The following is a 21,652-nucleotide window of genomic DNA, read 5'->3' on the forward strand; positions in this document are numbered from 1 at the left end:
TGAAGGTGAATTGTTTTTAAAGGAATCCTTCTTATTGAAAACACACATTTTGAAAGGCACTCATTTCTCCTCTACAATGACCACATTCTATAGGGAAAATTACTCATTCAAACAGCTGTAACTTCTTAAGCACAACTCTTTGCCAACTCAATGGAACAATTAACAGAACGAAAGATGCACTTAAACCAGAAGAAATAGTTTTATTTATTACAGCCAAGCACAGTGTTGCTTCCGTGATAGGACTGGCTGGATCTGTCATAATGCATTGAGTACAGCCAGTCACTGAGGCCATATACTGCAATCTTGACTGTTGTACAATAGATGCGGATGCAGCGAGTATAATGGGTTGGTTCTGCAATATGTTAACCCTTACAAACCATGGGACAGGATGGTACTGGACAACAAGATGGACAGTGGAATTTTATTCAGCAGTTTGGGAGTATTAGCTGGTCCCTACAGCAGGCCCACAGACCACAATGCCAATCCAGGACCTAGTGCGCAATTAGCTAGTCCCTACAGCAGCCCCTATACTACACTGTCCCTCTACCTAGTGGGCAGTCATCCAGGCTAACTGGTTTGGAAATGTTACATTGGTGCAATTAGCTTTTTGGGCTATGTTATTGCTCCAATAAATCTTGAAAATTTCAGTTGCATTAAAGATGGCCTCTCCTATCCACTAACTACCCAATCTACACTGCCCCTCAAGGTCTTTGATGCTACCATCTTATCTGGTAGATAATTTCATCTGTTTTCAAGTTTATTTCTTACTAATATACACTTATGGTACTACTGATCTAACTGGCTTGATGTGATATCCTGCATATTTTAAACTTTGATAATTTCTCCTTATGGCTGGTCAACTTCACACTGGGTGCAACTCTTTCCATCTGTGCCTGGAGCCACATTCGCTGTAACTTCAACAGAAGAACTATGAAAACTCGAGAAATGCAATGTGAATATATTGTCTCCTCCAGGTTTCTGTGGTTGTTCTGCCAAAGGGATGCTGGGTAAATGGGAAAAGCCACACATATGTCCCACTGCAGGAGGTTCAGCCACTTACTCTGTAGCTCAATGTTGAAAATATCACTACTGTCACTCCTGTGGTATTTCTATTCTCCACATACCAATTTTCAATCACCATTTAACTTCCCAACGAGGCAAATTATCTAATCCCCTTCTCTCTGTACCTCTGCTACCCATTTTAGCTTCCTATTTCTTGCATATTTCAACAGGCTCCTACACCTACCTCACTGATGTAGAACAGGGATTCCCGAGCTGTGATACCTCATTGCCTCCCAGGGGTTAATGCAGGGTGTCTCTGTTTTCTAATTTTTCTCCAACTTTTAAATCTATTCCACACCACCTGAAGTCTCTAATTTTGGTAGATAGAAATCTTGTCATGGTCTTTCTAAAAGAGCAGATAAACTATATTTGTTGCCTGGAGAGAGAGAGAGAGAAATTTACTATTGAACTGCCAATGATGCATCTACAGTCAATGGTAAAAATGACCAGGCATTGCTATATCTGCCCCATTAGATACAATGTTTGAAAAAAAAAGAAAAAATAACATCAAATTTTTAAAAAGCTTCTCTATGATTTATCTCTCAGATTGCTCATATAGGCACTTTATTTGCTGTATTTTTCCAGGATAAAATATTTGATGTGCCCTAACTGACCCAGCAGTACAAAATGCTGTACTTAACATAGCAGTGCCAATGCCTTGCCTGGCAGTGCCAATGAGGTACTTGACTGAACAGTGCTTAATATATATACCCTGATGCTTTAAACACGATATGCTCCTGAGCAGAGGCATGAGATGTCAGGTCCCAAATGATGAACATTCAGATAGAAAGCTTTTCTCTTAGAGTGAGCTACAGGAATTCTCTTCCTCAAAAGGTGATGGAGGCAGAGTATGTTAATACTATAGATGGAGGTAGATAGATTTTTGATAAGCAAGTGGGTGAAAGGTTATCAGGGATGGGCAGAAGGGTGGAGTCAAGGGTATAGTCAGATCAGCCATGATGTAGTTGACAGGGCAGAGCAAGCTTGAAGGGCCAAATGGCCTACTCCTAATTCATATGTTTGTATGGTGATTGCAGAAGTACTGCCATGAAAAGCAAATGCTTGCAGAGCATTGAGACCCTACCAAGGCACTATAGTGAACCTGACAAGTGGTTGTGGAGTTCAACAACAACCTCTTCAGCACCAGAATTATTATATTGCAGAAAAGGCCATTCAACCCATCGTGTCTGCACCAGCTCTCCAAAGGAGCAATTCACCTCATTGCCATTCACCTGTTGCCCTACACATTGTTCCCCTCCAAAAACAATCTATTTTCCTTTTAAATGCTCGACTGGGCTCTGTGTCCTAGGTAGCAGCTCAGCAATACCTGCACGCAATCCACAGAATGCATAAATGTCCTAACAACTGGTCTGTACATAAAATGAGCAAATAAACTCCAGGATCTATAAACCCCACGTGTGTGTCAGGAAGGCCAAGATCTCCTATGGCACTTGCCTTGCGAGTCTGGCTTCCATACTGTTCCCCCTTCCCCTCCTCCAACAAATAAACTGGGGAAAGCATTGCCTTCTTTCTAAGGAAATTAAACCAACAAGAAACAATCTCAATGCTGTCTTCCAAATAAATCCTACTGGTCCCAAAGAGGGTTACTGAGACAAAAGTTGAACTAAAAGCAAGAGATATTAACAGGCGTGCAAAAGATGTGGAACTTGACAGAAAGGAGGTGAAATGAGAGGCATAGAATGGCAATTTTGTAGTACTAGGCCTAAGCAGTTGAAGGCAAGAATGCCAATGATTGCGTAATAGAATGTAGAATGTCAATAGAGCTACAGTGAGTGAAAAAAATCCTGACTTAGAGGGATAACTGAGCCTCAAACTGTGCAAAGGATGTAGAATAGAGGTACAGTTATTCTAACACAGCATTTTAATGCTAAACTCTGCAGTTTGACTTAGGGTAATTCCTTTTCCTGCAAAGGAATAATGGACACAGAGCATACCAGAAATGTGTTATGCCCAGATTGAGGGCTCAGCAATTGAACTTGTTCTGTAGCTGAATTAAAATGAAGAAAGTGTCACATGGACAGTTTTGAGGTTAGAGTATTGGCTGCAATCATGATAAATTGAAAGGGCATTTTGTTGACCTTAAAGGCACCAGCCTGAATTTCTCAAGAGGGAAAGATGTAAATAAAGTTTCACAAATGAGCCAGAAGGATTTTGAGGCTCTTTTGGAAGGAATGGGGTAGGATTTTTATACCTTTATCTTCATTGGTAGAGAGCAGCTGTAAGATTGGATTTGGGAGTTGGGGGAGGGGCTAGGAAAATCATTGATACGTTGTGGTAGGGAAGCAATTCATCAGGAAAGGTTGAGGCAAATGATTTCAGTGGTTGCCAATTATGTTGTTGTCCCTTTATAAAAACGGAAGGTGATCAGTATCAATGACACACTGTGGTCAAATGTGAAGACCTTTCTTGTCAATGGCAGTCACAAATAGCAGCACTGAGTTTAGTAGTAAATGAGGTTTTTCTGAGAACAGTTTTATGTTGAAATACACTGGGTGCTACGAGAGGAAGTCTGTGTGCCGAGGCCTCTGACACAATCATTCACATGAAATTTATATTGTTGTACTTTCTTTATGCATGCTGCGCTGTTCAACAACAAAGGAACGGTGCTCATTTTAAACTCAGCAGTTCTCCTGTTTTTTGGTCATTATTTAGGATTGGATCTTCCGGGACTTTCCTGGAGGATCCAGGAAATAAGGATCTATTCTCCAGAACAACATTGGGAGAAAAGTCAAAGGGACATTAAAAAAAATGACTTGTAAAAAATTTCTTCAAACACTTCCATTTAATAAGTTCAAAAAGCATTGGAGACAGCATAAAAACATAAGTAGTATGTTCAGGAGTAGGCCAAATGGCCCTTCAAATCTGGTCTGCCATTCCCTAAGATTATATGTGCACTTCTGCATCAACTCCACTTTCCCATCTCTCAATTTCCTTAGTGCCCAAAAATTTATAATCTAAGTCAGATATATATTTATTGTTTGAGCAACCAGAGGCCTCTGGCAGAGAATTCCAAAGGCTCATAATACTTCGAGTGAAGAAATTTCTCTTTGTCTCAGTCCTGAATGGGCAAGACCTTATCTTTAACCTGAGACTATGACCCCTAATTCTAGACTTGCTAGCCATGGGAAATAGCCAGTCAGGAATCATCCAACTGAACAATTAAGAGTCTGTTTGCTTTCCAAATGGCACGGGAAGGTTAGCATCGCAAGGTTGAACATGTTAGGTGACAAGTAATAGCAATGTGAAAGGTGGGACAATTTGGAGGAAGCCATGTGATTAACCCTCCAGGAATACATCCAGAGTTGGAAAACGAGGCTTCATTCATTGGAATAAATGTCAAGCAGAAGAATGGTAGGAATTAGGACCATAGTCCTAAATAGTGGAGGTTTATTAGAATACAGAACACCAGATTTGTCTATTGAGGCAGAAACTATAACATTGTTTAAAATGGAATAAGATCAGTGTTTCAAAAGGGTAAGAATACAGGCAAGGGATGAGAGTAGCTAATTGCAGTTGACGAGCTAGCATTGGCCGAAGTGCAGTGGAGCAAATGGCTTATACTTGTACTGTGATTTTTATGTAATTCCCTCTGAACAAAATTCATCATCATCTTCAACGTGCCAGTTCAGTCTTTGACCAAGGGAAACTAAGATTATTTGAGGACCAGGATATCAAACTGGAGTTTAAGTCATGGTTTACTGGGCAGCAGGGATCTTCATGTTCCTATGTGATGTGGAGACTTGATCAACTTGCAGTAAGCACCTCAATGGACTCGAGAAGTGCCATCTGCAGAACCTTTGCAAAATCTTCCAAATCCAGTGGAAAGAATGGCGGGTCCAACAGTAGCATCCTTTCTCAAGCCAACTTGCCCCAACACTGAGGCACTGACCACTGAAACCCAGCCCTGTTGGGCCTAGTCATGTTGTTTGTTTGCATGGCACTAGAATGCCCGATGCAACCGCTCAGCTCAGAATTCAATCCCAGAAGAACAGCGGAAACACTTCAGAAAATTCCTGAAAGCATCCCTGAAGGGGTCACACTTCCCTGCTGACTCCTGGCATCCCCTGGCTTAAGACTCAGCAAAATGGTTGAGGTTTTTTAGGCAAAGCACCAAGCACATCAAGAGACTTTGTCATGAATGTGCATAGCGTGCACACAAACCTCCAAATAACCCACTTACCCAACCGTTTATGCATCGCCTCTCCCCACATGGAGAGTCTGCAGATTTTCCATTTGATTTAATCAGCCATTTCAGAACCCACCAGGTTAGAATGGAGCAAGTCATCCTTGATTTGGAGGTACTGTCTAAAAAGGAGAGTTTCTATGATTCTCAGTTGCATGTAAGAGTTTGGCAGAAACAGCCAGTGATACGGTATTGCTGGCAGATGGTATTGAGCCTGTCGATGTCTGACAGCAGCCCATCATCTCTAAAGATGTAAATCAGTAATACTGGGTGCAGCTGGGAAAATTTACACAGCTCAGCAGTGTGTGAGAACCAATTAAAATCAACCACAATACTGCTTGGAATGCACTTTCCATTTGAAGTAATTTTTAGGTGAAGTCTCACACCTTTTTTTCAAACACAAGAATAAGATCATGCCATTCAATCCCTTGAGCCTGTTCCATAAGATTTAATCATAACATGGTTAATCTGCATCTTAAATTCATTTATTGGTGTTAACGAAATGTCTCCTACTTGTCAAGAGGAATGCTGATTTATCATTTTACTGATGTCAGTGATTGCTTGCACCAATTGAAAGAGCTCTGGCAGCCTCTCAACTGCTGATTGAGGGCTGGCAAACATCCCCAGCCACGTTGGAAGATGAAGCCTCATTATATCCTGTTAAATAAAGTTTTGAACATTAATACTCTGGTAAAATTTTTAATTATTCAGACCTCAGTCCAACTAATACAGTCAAGTACCTTGGTCACATCCCAAGTCTTTGCTGAAAACATTACAACAGTAATTATATGCCAAAATAATTCATTGGCTGCAAAGCACTTTGAAACATCCTGAGGCTGTGAAAGACACTAAACAAATACATGTATTTCTTCCTTCAACATGTGCTCCCCAGAGGATAGCCTCACCTGTCAGCCTCAATGCGTGGCATCACAGATGCCTGGTCCCACAATTTTCCAGCCATTCATTTTAAATGGATGGAGAATTGTGTACTGATCCCTGACGAGCACATCTGAGGGGCAAGACTGATCAATGGGACCCAATGGTAAGACGGGTGCTACCATGTTTGCCAACTGAACAACACAGGAGCTGAAGGGACAGATCAATAAATTAACTGAATGCAAACACCACCCAGAACATGCTAGGCCAGGATACAAACATACAAATGTGTAGGTGATTCAGCCCCTTGAGGCTGCTCCACCATTTAATAAGATCATGGTTGATCTGATAGTAATCTCAAATCTGCAACTCGTCCACTCCCAATAATTTATCACCCCTTGCTTGCTGAGAATCTATCCAACTCTACCTTAAAAATACTCAGAGACTCGGCTTCCACCATCTTTTCAAGAAGAGAGTTCCACAGACACACAACACTCAGAATAAAATTCATCTCGACTCCATTTTAAATGGGTGACCCCTTCTTTTTAAAGTTCTAGATTCTCCTACAAGAAACATCCTCTCCACATTCACCCTGTCAAGATTCCTCAGCATCCTATATATTCCAATCCCGTTACCTCTTACTCTTCTAAATTCCAGTGGGTACAAGCCTAGCCAAACCGACCGTTCCTCATGACTGCCCATTCCAGGTATTCGACTGGGAAATCTTCTCTGAACTGCTTCCACCACATTTCCCTTAAATATGGTGATCAACATTGTACACACAGTATTGCAAATGTAGTCTCACTCATGCCCTGTACAACTGAAGCATAACTTTCCTATTTTTGTATTTAATTCCCCTCCTAATAAATGATAACATTCTATTAGCTTTCCTAATTACTTACTGTATCTACATACTAGCCTTTTGTAATCACACATGAATGGTGTGGTGAGAAGCTGACAACACTATGTAGCAGGGTGATGGCACAGTGGTTAGCACTGCTTCCTCACAGCACCGGCGACCCAGGTTCAATTCTGGCCCCAGGTTCAACTCTGTGTGGAGTTTGCACCTAGTCTGTGTGGGTTTTCTCTGGGTGTTATAGTTTCCTCCCACAGTCCAAAGATGTACGGGTTAGGTTGATTAGCTATGCAAGGTTGCCCCTTAGTGTCAGGGGGTCTGGGGTAATGTGTGGGTTTACAGGGATAGTGCCTGGGTCAGATTATTGTCGGTGCTGGATCAATGGGCCAAATGGCTTCCTTCTGCACTGTAGGGATTCTATAATGCTATAGGAGGTGTTTTTGCATCATCCCTTGAAAGTTTAGCAACTTCTTAAAAAGACAAAGTTCCAAAGCGACTGATGGTGACGATAGTAACTCAAATGATTCAATGTTGTTTTCAAAACTGACACTTCATCAGTTTTCACCATGTGTTGCACCTACTCACATTTTGCAGTCTAACCTGGTAGGTTTACTGGGGAGTGGGTGGATCCGTTCTTTTCCTGCCTGATCTCAGAGCTAATTCTTTTCGTTACTCTGAACATTTGAGAGACGGAGGCGACGTGAACCTATGACCATATATAATCTTAAATTAACCACGGCTTACAGTATACAACAATAGATTGATTATAATGCATCAAGTTTGACACGATGCAAAGATAATATGGTACATGCAGGCACAAGAGTTTGGTAATACAGTACATACATTAAGTTACATATAATATAGTACATGCATTCTGTTTAATATAACTGATATACAATACTTGTATGTTGTAAACAATCCCTTTAACATACTTCCCCATGTATTTTCTATATCTTCCTAACTGATCACATAACTAGTTTCGCGGTTGACAGTCACATCCCTTAACGATAACATGTCCCTCTTATCAGTGATGCTATTTCACAAACTTTTTTTTTATATTTCAGATTAATTCGGCTCTGACGGTAAAAATGCATGTTTACAAAATACCGAGAAAGGTGTGTGCGTTTTATTTCTGACTTACTTGCGCACTGCAGACTCTGCTTGTACAGTCCCCAGATGAAATCCCCACACAGGTCACACCAGCTGGGCTGGGTCTGGGTACAGGGGCTGAAGTCATGTCCTTCCCCCGGTTTCTCAGTCAGTCTCGGCTCCTGGTCTAAGAGCAGCAAGAGGCGCTTCTTCTTCTCGTGTCTGGCCGCCTTGCCCTGGCCGCTCGATGCCCGGGTCCTGGGGCTGATCCTCATGGCGTTGGTCCTCTCCAAGCCCGAGGAGCGGTACACCGAGCGGCTGCTGCCGGGGCTCAGAGCCTCGTCCGGCCGCATGTCATCCCGCAGATCCCGCAGCTCAATCAGCTCCGCCATGGACAGGAGGAGGGAGGACTCAGGCCGAAGTTTAAATAGAAGTTATGGGAGATCAAAAGCATGAAAATTAATTGACCTCCCACCCCCCCAAAAAAAACTCACAGATAAGAAAAAATATAAAGTAGCTTTTCTACATGAAGTCTCAAAGGCAAAATAAATGCAGCTGGTTAAGTTGAGACGAGTTGTAAAGTCCCGGTTGAGAGACGGAGCGAATCCGGATTAAAGTTACGTGCCCATCCCTACATCAGCTCCTCTCCCACTACCAATAAAAACTCAACTGGCTCCTAACTCCCAGCACAGTTTAAACCCAACGTAAAGATCCGCCCAGCCAACTGGTCTGCTGTCTCAAACTGAACGAAAGCAGTTCGCCAGAGCACGATGTAATCAGATTAATTTTCAATTCAGATCGGTACAGATAGCCCAATAGTTGTTGCAGTCTGTTATTTAAAGTGAAGGAGGGGAACTCCCTTAAGTAAATTGGTCGAGCAGCGGATGAAGAATGTGGGAGGAGCTGGTGTGAAAATGTCTTTTCTGTGAGAATGCTCAGAATGCAGCTTGTTTCCCCCCCAAGACAAGGGCCAAACCTCGCTGCAAAATGCACTACATGGGGTTTCCTTCCACTGGGGTTTGATGGACCATTGGAGTTATAGGTGTTGCCACAGTCCAAGATAAAGACAGAAGTGACACTCTGAAAGAACAGCAGGAAAAATAACAATGTTTGGGGTGGCATGGTGGTGCAGTGGTTAGCACTGCTGTCTCATAGCACCAGGGTTCTGGTTCAGTTCTCACCTTGGATCGCTGTTTGTGTGAAGTTTGCATGTTCTCCCTGTGTCTTCTTGGATTTCCTTGGGTGCTCCAGTTTCCTCCCACAGTCCAAAGATGTGCAGGTTAGGTGGATTGATCATGCTAAATTGCTCCTTAGTGTCCCAGGTTAGGGGCATTAGCGGGGCAAATACATGTGGTTCCCAGGATAGTATCTAGATAAGATCACTGTCGGAGAGTTGGTACAGACTCAGTGGCCTGAGTAGCCTCCTTCTGCACAGTAGGGGCTCTATGAAGTGGGTGTGATAATTAGCATGCAGGATCTCATAAACACAATCTCACTTCTTATAAGTGCGAGTATAATGCTGGGTTTCCATGAGCCAGCACAGTTCAAGTCTGGGTAGGTGGTGTCATTTAGTTATGTAGGATGGGATTCTCAGGAATTGTACATGGAGGGAGAGTGCAGGTATGTTGCGAGTAAGAATAGAAAAATTGTGTTCCAGCCAAAACTCCATTAACCCCATTAAAATCCCAGCCACGAATGAGGACGGAAAGTTTTGGCTGTATACATAATATCAGAGGCAAACATCTGAGATTGGTGCTGATTTCCCAGTTTTTCTGGGCTGTACTGTATAATCTAACTGGAATGGGGAAGATGTTAACCCACATCTACATGTAATGAGGAAAGATCTTTGACTAAAGACTTGATGAAACATGTGATCCCCACATTATCAGCAGAGATAAGAGATAATATTACAGACACACAGGATTCATTGTCTTTTTAAATAAATCAAAGAGATGGTGCTGGATTGCCCATTTCATTACTAAGAATCTAACATTTGGAGACTGGCTGTTGTCGGCATCCTTCTGTCTATGAATATACAAATTAGGCCCAATTGGCCCCTCGAGCCTGCCTTGTCATTCAATAAGGTCATGACTCATCTAACTGTGGCCTCAATGTTACTTTTCTACCTACCTCCAATACTCTTGCTCCCTTGTTAATCAAGAACCTATCTACCTCTATGTCACATTTGAGCCAGGGATGAGCCATCACCTTTGCTGATGGCTGTGAAGATTAATCCTTGAGAGGCAAGTATCGCACATGTGACCTGGGTTGTTATTTTTCCCATTGGTGCCTATTGCCAGGCTGCTATAGCCACCAGTCATCATGGTGACACACACTGGCCTACAGAAGGTGGCTCCATTTCCTTCTTTTGCAAGCCAGTGACTCCCAGGTATGATAGTCAATGTTGAAGACCTTCATGTCACTCTTGAAGCGAAGCTTTGGCTGCGCCATTGGCTTTAGCTACCTCATCATACAGAAGATCATTGGGTATGCGGTCATCTACAATCCTGCTGACATGCCTGATTCCCTGAAGCTGTCTCTGTTGTGTCAGTGCACTTGGAAGCTCTGCCTTTGAGAGGACTGCTGCTTCCATTTCTTTGCCCTAACAGGATTTAGTGTGCCTCAGAAAGCAAATATGGAAATCGTTGAAATTCTTTTCCTGATAGCTGGAAGATGACCACGCAAGTCCGAGCCATACAACAAGATGCTGAGAATACAGGCCTTATAAACTATCAGCTTGGACTAAGTGTCAGTTTGATGTTATCCCATGTAAAATGGAGAGGGCTGGCAGGAGGCGAAGTGCTCATTGCTTTTCTGTGTTTTACCGGTGACACAGAAGGTAGAGGGTGGTGCTCCCAGCCAGAGTCCAGTTGTTCTAATTATTGACCAATTCAGTGTCTCTTCCTGCCACCACTGATACTTCATCATGGGTGGGTGAGTCTTTCACTGTGTGAGGAGACTTCTGGGTGAAATCTGGCAGCCTCCTTGTGGCCTTGGGAGGGATCCTTTGAGATCAGACACTCTGTGGCTTGCGATAGTGACACCCTCCCCCCAAATAAGGTACACAGAAAGGCAACTGCAGAAGCCCCCTTCAAACTGAGCACATACCACAAATATGATTAAAAATCAAATCTAATTGAACAAAACAAGCTCACAATATAAATCACAGTATTATTGTTGGTGTTGATGAGGCACTTACTGGTCATGGTGGGTCCAAACCTACTAGTGGACACAACATTGAAAGACAAAAATTCCATTGAGAACAGAGATGTGCTGAGGTGGTTTATCTGACCCTGTACTGTGAAATATGGTAAGAAGTCTCTCAACACCAGGTTAAAGTCCAACAGGTTTATTTGTAGCACAAACCACAAGCTTTCAGAGCGAAATATGTGTGAAATATGAGCATTGCATCAGCCTCATTCTCAACTACCTTTGCTTATTGTAGCAGACAGGCTGGTGTCCTGGTAGATACTGTCAGCCAGTGAGCTCGAGCAGTTGAACCGAGGCAGGATCCACAGTAAAGGATTAACAGTTATGAAGCACCTGCCGTGAATGTATCTAGTGACAACATTACTAAGAATCCATACTGAGAGATTACTGAGAGATGGCACAGTCAATACATGCATTGACCCAATGCACTTGAAAAAGCACTGTTCACATCTCATTGCACTATGCAGACAGTGGAACAGGTGACAGCAGACATGCCAAATACTAAGGTTTTCAGCACCCTCAATGTGAAATACAGATTCTGGCAGATTCTATGGGATGAAGAATTTGCAAAACCAACACATTCTTGTCTCTGGTGGGCTGATATCATTTCCTGTATATGTCCTGTGGGATTTCCACTGGCAGCCAGGCCATCTAGCAGCGCATGAAGCAATTTTTCACAGTCCCAACTGACTCAAGAACAGCCTCTTCCCTGCTGCCATCAAACTTTTGATTTACCTTGTATTAAGTTGAGGTTATGTTGCAGCTGTACAGGTTTGATTTGATTTGATCTATTATTATCGCATGTATTAGTATACAGTGAAAAGTATTGTTTCTTGCATGCTAAACAGACAAAGCATACCGTTCGTATAGAAGGAAAGGAGAGTGTGCAAAATGTAGTGTTACAATCATAGCTACAGCATAGAGAAAATTCAACAGATTGATGTAAAGAGAGGTTAAAGATGTCTGCGAATACCTCCACCAGCTGAGCTGTGCAAGATCTGAGTGCCCTTCCAGGTACCCCATTTGGACCAGTTGCTTTCTGTTGGTTGACTTTCGAGAAGGCTGCTCTGACATCTGCAATGGTGACCTCAGATATAGGCTCATCTGAGACTTCCAGAATGGAGAACGTGCCTTCGCTGACCTCTTGCTCAAAACGAGCATAGTGTGCATTGAGCCCATCAGGGAGAGGTGCATTGGAGCCGGTGATTTTACGTGCCTTTATCTAGTAGCCTGTTATGTCTTGCAGACCTTGCCATAGGCAATGGGAGTCTGTGTGGCCAGCCTGGGACTCTACTGTCTTTTGGCATCTCTGATGGATCTTCATCGATCATAACTGGATTTCTTGTATTGGTCAGGGTTGCCTGACTTGAATGCCTCAGACCTGGGCTTCAGCAAGCAGTGGATATCCTTGTTTATCCATGGTTTCCAGTTGGGAAACACACAGATTTGCTTCTTTGGCACACGGTTTTCTACACACTTATTAATGAAGTCAGTTACTGGAATGGCATACTCATTCAGGATGGTCGCAGAGTTTTTAATTATTGACCAGTTTACTGACTCAAAGCAGTCCCATAGGAGATCATCCAATTCCTCAGATCAACATTGCATAACTTTCTTTAACGGATTCTCCCATTTCAGTTTTTGCTTGTAAGCTGGGAGCAGGAGCAGTCTTGGGGTCTGATTTCCAAAGCATGGGTGGGCGATAGAGCAGTAGGCTTATTTATTATTTGTGTAGCAGGGACCTAGAATATTTGGACCTCATTGAAGAGATCTTTGTATGCTATAGTTTCTAGGCCAACTATAGTATAGTTTCTATGCTATAGTTTCTAGGTCACTTCTGGACCAACTTGAATGAGCCTCGATATAATGCTGTCCTGAAGACCTAATAGTGACCTTACATTCTTGTCAACTCAATGAAAGTTGAACCTGCCCTGCGTGCATTGGAAAATGGTTACATCTTCAGTGCAGATGGTTTGTCTATCATAAGCCATGAGGCCTATCTGGGTACTTGGGTCTGCATATAGATCCAGTTCCAGCAGTATTCGGCTGAACAATACATTACACTTTGGTCCAGTGTCAATCTTATAATTCAGCCTTGCTTTGCTGCAAATCATCTTGAGGATGGTGAAGATCCTACCCTTTTCAATGACATTGTCAACACTCTTGCACTAGGAGGCTCAGTGGTTTTGCTGCTTTGGCTGAGCTCTAGCTCATTCACCTTACTGCTGATGGTTCAATCCCTGGAGGACTGCTGCATTTAGATAAAGTTCCTGTAACATTTGGTCCGGTGTCAATCTTAACATTCAGTCTTGTGTTGCTGCCCTTCTGCCATATTGCCAACTCTTGATACGATGGAAATATGTTGGGTTTCCAAACACTGACAACAAGGACTTGTAACAAATGATCATTTATTCACTAGCTGGGTAGCTACTTCACAGTGGTACTCTGCCCTCACTCCAGGGGAGGATTCATGCACTCCTGACATGTGACACTTCTGTAGTCACATCATTACGTAAGCACTCAGTCCTCCTTCCCTCCCTTTCTCCTATATGCTGTTTTTATTTGCTAAATTGGTTGCACATTTACCTCACATATTTCTACCTTTCCTACTTGATCTTTCTGATAGCTGTTGTTTTCCCAGCTTCCGTTCTTCCAATTCTAAATTACCTCTCACTTTCCTAATAATCCACTTTGCTAGGTCACCTTCCTGGTAAGACCTACTCTTATGAAACAGCTCCCACCTTCTCTGATCAGTCCCAATACTGCATAAAATAGAAACCCTCTTTTTGACAACACTCCTGTAGCACTGTGCTAAATTTTTCTTATCTTTCATGTCTGACGGAGTTATCACTAATCAATACCCACTCATGCTTACACAGTTAATGCACCGTTTCTGACTGTACAACTCACCTTAATGCAAAAATACAAATAGAATGGGCTAAATATACACAATGAGGTTCTGGCATCAAACTAAAATCCAAAATGTTATATCAGCTTTTCTCATTATAGATTCTAATTGACTTGCTGTCTCTTTTTTAGGATTAGCTTTTTCTGTTTGTATTCCTTCTTTAAGTGAAATGTACAATCAGAAGATGTTGTATTGGAGTTCCAGCATTTGTAATTTGTCTTTACCTGCCTAACAAGTTACAAATTCTCACCTGAGTTCAGCGCTTCGATGCACTGGTCAGAAACCTGGAAGATTGCATAACATTAATGAAACACCATTGCCTGAATTTATTATCTGACACGTGCATGGCTGCGGTTAGGCCCGGAGTGCAATTTCACACCCACTGGCCAATTAACGCCCATGATGTGGAGATGCTGGCTACCTGTAAACCCCAAAACTTGCCTGGACTTGCAAAATCTCACTAACTTTCCTGTCTAGGAACAATACACTTCTTTTTAACCTATGCTTAATGCTCTCTCCACTCATGTTATCTGTACCTTTAAGACTTGATTAGCTGTAAAGACTTGCATTCCAATCATTATTCACGTAAATTGAGTTTGTGTCTTTATATGCCCTGTTTGTGATCAGAACTCCCACCCATCTGATGAAGGAACAGTCAGTTCTGAAAGCTAGTGGTGTTTGCTACAAATAAACCTGTTGGACTTTAACCTGGTGTTGTGAGACTTCTTTCTGAATTAACGGCCATCCAGAGTGAAACACGCTCTGTGAAAGGTTGAGCTCTGTCAGGGAGGGCAGGAAGAGAGCAGGCACCAAGGAGAGGGAGGATAAGGGCTGACGTTTCCAATCTACTTTCTCAAGGGGACAGCCACTGTCAAGCTGTTTCAGGAAGCCTGACCCTTAAGAAATAAATATTGACGCCAAAACTATTCCTGAAGCTTCTAGGCAGAATAAGCAACCACAGACATCAGCCCCCAGACACATCTGCAAATTTTGTTTCAGCCCTGACCGTTCATTCCACCCTGGATCCACGTTGAAGCTAAAATGTGAAGGCTGCCTGGCCAATCAGCTCAACTGCAAAAGCAGATGGTTCATATAAAATTGTGCTCATTTGGCCCCTTAATGGGCTAACTTGACGACTTGATTTTTGCATGTGCATTTCCAAATCTTGTGTGTACTCGCACACTGAAATATTGCACAAATGTGCAATGATGTCGGGATACACACCCAACATCTTCTCCCATAATTTCATGCACTTCCAGGTCAGGCACACATCTGTTGAATTGGCATAAAAATCTGGCTCGTTTGTTGAAGACTGAATCTTGGCCTTAATAAAACATGATTCATTAATGACTGAATCTTGGCATTAATAAAACACGATTCCTAAATGATTGGATCTTGGCATCAATAAAATACTACGTGTTAATGACTGGACCTTGATGTTAGTGTTATAACTCCATGCTGCCTGCTTTCAGTAACCTCTCCCATAGTCCCAGACCGTGGTTTTTTAAATGCATTTAAAGTCTGATTAACTGCTTATTAATGTCTGCTTGAGTAATCCAACTATATTCTTGTACAAATACATTTGGATTGAATTAGTTTCATACTACCACTATACATTTCCCATTGGGTTAACAATATTACACTAAGAATTTAAAATTCTGCTGCCATCCCAGACTTTGGCATTTATGTAACTGTGCAAGACACTCTCTCACTGCATGGTCACAATGATTCAAACATTTATTTTCGTCTCCTTGCAGACAGTATTCCCTCTGGAGTTTGTTAAATATATTTTAATTGTCTCAGAACTATCTGCAAAATGGGACATTTTGGGATTGCTGGTCAGGATTTTAACTGTTAGATCACTGACCTGGAGGGGATAGGAGGCATTTATAAAATTTATCCACAGCATTGCCTGATGGCCTAGGAACCTATGAGGACTCTGGGGGAATTTTGCAACACCACAACATTCACCCTTTAAGGAATAGCATTTTCTCTACATATGATATTACTTTTCCTGATATATATTAATGACCTAAATCTTGGCATGCGAGGCACAATTTCAAAGTTTGTACTTGATCCAAAACTTATTGTGAACCGTGAGGAGGATAGTGTAAAACTTCAAAAGACAGGTTGGTGCAATGGGGAGATAGGTGGTCGATGAAGTTCAATGCGGATTCAATTTGGTTGGAAGAACATGGAGAGACAATACAAAATAAAGAGTGCAACTCTAAAGGGGTGCAGGAGCAAAGGGCCCTGAGCGTATACGTAAATGAATCATTAGGAGTGACAGGACAGGTTGAGAACCTAGTTAATAAACCACGCAGTATCCTGGACTTAGTAGGGGCAGCAAGTACAAGAGTAAGGAGGTCAAGTTGAACTTGTATAAGTCACTAGTTGGACCTCAGCTAGAATATTGCACCAAGGTTTGGGTGTTGCACTTTAGGAAGGAACTGAAGGCATTAGAAAAGATGTGGAAAATATTCACAAGAATGGTTCTTGGATTGAGCACTTTGGTTATGAAGATAGATTGGAAAAGGTAGGACTGTTTTCTATAGAGAAAATAAGGCTGAGAAGCAATTTGGATGGGTGCATTCAGAATTTTAATGTTTCTTGACAGGATAAGGAAAAGGGTCAAGAATGAGAGGGCACAGATTTAAAATAATTAGTAAAAGAAGCAAAAGTGATAAGTTTCATACTGCGAGTCATTAGAGTCTGAAATTGACGACTTGAAGGTGTGGTGGAGACAGGTTTAATTGAAACATTCAGAAGGGATTTAGACTGTTATTTCACAGGGAGGAATGTGCAGGAGGAAGTGAGGAGTGCCTCTAGTTGAGTTGCTCATTTGGAGGGCCAGTACAGACACAATAGTCCAATTGGCTTCCTTGTGTGCCATAAAAAATCTGTGATTTGGTGATGGCATAGCCTAGCTGTCCCTTGCTGTATTATGGAGAAAGGACAGCAGTTTACCTTTGTGTCAGTCTACATAATCAATTTGTACATGTCAGATACTTTGAGGTAGACTTTTATGTATTATTTTTGGGCATGCAGCCAACTCAAAAGGACGTAAAATCGCATGAGAAGCTGTTGGGCACACGTTCCACTATCATCACATACTCGATGGGTGCATGCAGGATTCGACAGTACGTCCACCAACTATTAATAAGCCCGCCAAAGCAATTAAAAGGACAACTGCATCGAATTTTACATTGCCAAAGTGTTTTTAAGGTCAGCGGGTGGGCAACGTGGTCTGGCAGCCAGCCTGTTTTTTTCACTTTTCTCATCCAACTGGGGGATAAAAGGAGGCCAGAGCATTGACTGCAAGAGTCGTTAGAGCTCAGGTGGGAATTTGCTGTTGCTTTAGTCTTGACATTTCAAACCTTTTTCTTTATTTTCTTCTGAACAATTTGCTTTGTTCACCTTGTTAAGGACTTTTTTTTGTCCACTCTGTTGGAGCATTTCTGCCCATTGCAGCCTTCAGGGAACAGGGCAGTGCCATCTGCAGTTTAGCAGATGCGGATTGTTTACTCCATTGAAGGCACCTCCTCTGAGAAACAGCGGAATCAATGGGAGAGGAGACCAGGTGTTGGGGATGCCCATGAGACCAACTTTGGAGGAAAGTTCTAGGAAAGTTATGGGGCTGCAGGAGGTTGCAAAGAGAGGGGAGGGTGAGGCCACAAAGAGATTTGAAAATCAGGATAAGCTATAACTGGCTGAATGTAAGGAACAATTTTCTTCCCCAATCAGTGATCTACCACCAGATCTTATCGCTTTGGAGGATTTCCATGTTGCTAGCAAAAACACAGCTAAAATGTCGGGCAATAAATATTATTCACTATTTGGGACAAGAAAAAAGTGCAAGATAATAAATATTTGAGGAAGGAAGAACTGCATTTGAATAGCCCCTGTGGAAATTCCAAAATTTGTCATTGCCATAGAAACATTCTTAAGAGTAGCTGCTGTTATAAGGAAGAATTTACAATGAGCAATGCAGTCTAGTTTTCTCACATCACAATGTCAACATGTATTAATGTCCTGTATACAACTATTTTTTGGCCTACAGTTTTCCAATAATCACTCAATATTCAATCAGAGCATTTTACAGGCAAACATGGAACCACATTGAAGGTTTTTGATGATGACAGGCCAGAGAGGATTTCTACAGCACTCAGATGATTTTTAGCCGACAGGTCAAATGTAGATTTTGCTGCCTTCAGTGACACACTGCATGCTGTCACTATTTGTTGCACTGTGTCCCGGCAGCTATTAAAGATACATGTGGCAACTTATGTGCATGTAAAACATTATTCTACCTTGGTTTTCTATACTGGCTGTAAAGTGTAGTCAAACCTCCCATGCTATAAGAGAGAAGAGAAAGCCAACTGAATGACCCCTAGCTCTTATAGACAGGCACTATATGTATTAGCATATCGGAGTTTGCAGCTTGAAATTTAAAACTACATTCTTGGAACTAAGAGATCTGAATGATTCCTATTTTCCTCATGCTGACGTAATTATCAGATTCCATCAACTGTGTCTTGGTTGAAATCTGAAAATAGTTTGTGGTTGATTTTGCTTCTCTCCTTGCCTGCGTGTTTTGAAAACTAGGGAAAGTTGAATGCTGTTATGCACATTTCAGCCAATGGGTGATGATGGAAGAGCTGGGATGTGATTTTCCGGCTATGTTCGCCCTGAAACCAGAAAATCCCACCTGAGGCCAATGGACCTTCTCATGGTTCACCCCTTGCCTACTACAATTTCTGTGGTGGGTGGAATAGGAAATTTTGCCCCCGATAGTCTTTTGTTTTGGTCTGTAATAGTAACTTACAGGAGATAACATACATTTTATACCTCATGGTGCCAGTTTTTGTCCATGCTATCACAGTTAATGCTAAAAGTTACATTTGAAGCATTATAGAATCATAGTATCTCCACAGTGAGTAAGAAGTCATTTGGCCCATTGTGTCTATACCAATTCTCCAACTGAGCATCTTATCCAGACTCACCACCCACCCTATCCCCATAACCCCATGCATTTACCCTGCTAATCCCCCTAACTTACACATCTTTGGACACCGTCTCAAGAACAGCTCCTTCCCTGATGCCATCAGACTTTTGAATGAACCTACCATACATTAAGCTGATCTTTCTCTGCTCCCTAGCTGTGACTATAACACTGTATTCTGCACCCTCTCTTTCTTCCCTATATACTCTATGAATGGCATGTTTTGTTTGTATAGTGCGCAAGAAACAATACTTTTCACTGTATCCCAATACATGTGACAATAATTAATCAAATCAAATAAGAGGCAATTTAGCATAGCCAATCCATCTAACCAGCATATCTTTGGACTGTGGAAGAAAATTGGAACATTTGGAGGAAGCTCATGCAGTCACAGGGAAAAAGTACAAACTCCATTAATTGTCCCTAATGTTGCTGCTGAGTTGGAAAATGAGAATTTGGTGGTAGCAGTGCCACAGAGTCATGCAGAAATAAACATCTTTTTACAAGGTCTTGGCATGGGCTATGGTAGCAGAATAGTAATGTTGCTGGATTAGTACTCATGGTCTCCTGAGGCTGGATCTAATGCCCTGGAAATCCCATCAGAGCAGCTGGGGGAATTTAAATTCAATTAAATAAATCTGAAATAAAAAGTGAGTATTGCTAATGCTGACCACGTGAAATAACCAGATTGTTGTAAAAATCCAGCAGGCTCACTAATATCCTCCAGGAAGGAAATCTGCTGCCCTTACCCAGTTTGGCGTATGTGTGACTCGAAACCAACAGCAATGTGGTTGATTCCTAACTGCCCTCTGAAATGACCTAGCAAGTCACTCAGTTGTATTCGAGATAGTGGCTCACCATCACCTTCTCCTGAGCAATCAAAGATTGGGAATAAATACTGCTTTTGCCTATGTATTGAGAATGAATTAAGTAAAATAAATATTTCAGTCAGTAATATTTTGTGTTTTGGCATGAAGAACTAAATTGACTTTTAAAGGATTTAGTTTGCAAACAAAAGATCATTGCTCTGTCTTTCCAAAGTTCACACGTCATTTAATTTTGCCTTTTTCAAATGCTGAACTTGGCATATGAGAATACAGATGAAATGCCCCTAGCAACTCAGCTGTTGTCTCCACCTATATTTCTATATTCTATATTCCAACTATTTCAATGAGCATTGTTTAGGCTTCTATTCATAAATTAATGAATAGTTATATAATATCCAGTATGCCACCAATTTATTTGTTTGAAATATTAGCCACAGTGTGCTCATGATAATAGATTAAGTGCCACAAATTCCCTCAAACGTCAAAAAGGTGAATGATTGAGACTGTTCTCAACGATATTAATAGAGGAAGAAAATTGACTAGGGAGCCATGGGATCTTGTTCATCATGTCACGCAAATAAGTGCGGCGTGCAGGAATGGGACGGCAGTAGTTATGGGAGATTTCAATTTGCATATTGATTGGTCGACCCATGTTGGACGAGGTGGGCTCGAGGAGGAGTTCTTGGAATGCTGCCGGGATAATTTCCTTGAACAGTGTGTGTTGGAGCCGACGAGGGAGCGAGCTATCTTGGATCTGGTGCTATGTAATGAGGCGGGTAGAATTAGGGACCTTGCGGTGAAGGATCCTCTTGGAGAGAGTGATCATTGTATGGTGGAGTTTCTGGTGCAGATGGAGGAGGAGAAAGTGGGTTCCTGGACACGCGTCCTTTGTTTGAATAGAGGGGAGTATGGTAGGATGAGAGAAGAATTGGCGAATGTGGACTGGGGGAGTGCGTTGGAAGGTAGGTCTGCTGAGGAGCAGTGGAGGATCTTTAAGGAGATCTTTCTTGGTGCTCAGCAGAAATTTATTCCGATGGTTAAAAAGGACAGTAGGAAGAGAGGTAATAAGCCGTGGATAACGAAGGAGGTGAAGGAAAGTGTTAAATTAAAAGCGGAGGAATTTAGAGTAGCTAAGAGTAGTGGGCGAGAAGAGGATTGGGAAAGGTTTAAATGTCAACAAAGATTGACAAAGAAGTTGATAAAGGAGGGTAGGAGAAGCTATGAGGCTGGGCTAGCACTTAATATAAAAAAGGATAGCAAGAGTTTTTATAAATATATAAAAAGGAAGAGGCTGGCTAGGGTGAACGTTGGTCCTTTAGAGGATGAGAAAGGGGAGCTAGTGGTAGGGGATGGGGATATGGCTAAGGTCTTGAATAACTTTTTTGTTTCTGTCTTCACGGAGGAGGACGTGAATAATTTGCCGGGTGTTAGCGATGGAAAGGTGGTAGGAATGGAGGGTCTTAATGACATTACTGTTACTAGAGAGGTGGTGCTCGACAGACTGGAGGGGCTGATTGTGGACAAGTCCCCAGGACCGGATGGAATGCATCCGAGGGTTCTGAAAGAAATGGCGGAGGTGATAGTGGATGCCTTGGTGGTTATTTTCCAGACGTCGCTG

The 21,652-nt window shown here is 42.1% G+C and overlaps 1 protein-coding gene across 1 annotated transcript in view; it reads right to left on the minus strand.

Annotated features, from left to right (window-relative positions):
- rassf1 (Ras association domain family member 1) overlaps positions 1-8,786 on the minus strand; it is an 82,498-nt gene extending 73,712 nt beyond the window's left edge. The window contains exon 1 of the mRNA XM_080183983.1: positions 8,140-8,786. Within this exon, the coding sequence (XP_080040109.1) occupies positions 8,140-8,479 (340 nt within the window). The 5' untranslated portion in view covers positions 8,480-8,786. The remainder of the gene's footprint in view (positions 1-8,139) is intronic.
- Positions 8,787-21,652: the final 12,866 nt, after the last annotated feature.

This window comes from Carcharhinus amblyrhynchos, chromosome 3, assembly GCF_965287045.1.
Source record: "Carcharhinus amblyrhynchos chromosome 3, sCarAmb.v2.hapA, whole genome shotgun sequence".
NCBI lineage: Eukaryota > Metazoa > Chordata > Chondrichthyes > Carcharhiniformes > Carcharhinidae > Carcharhinus > Carcharhinus amblyrhynchos.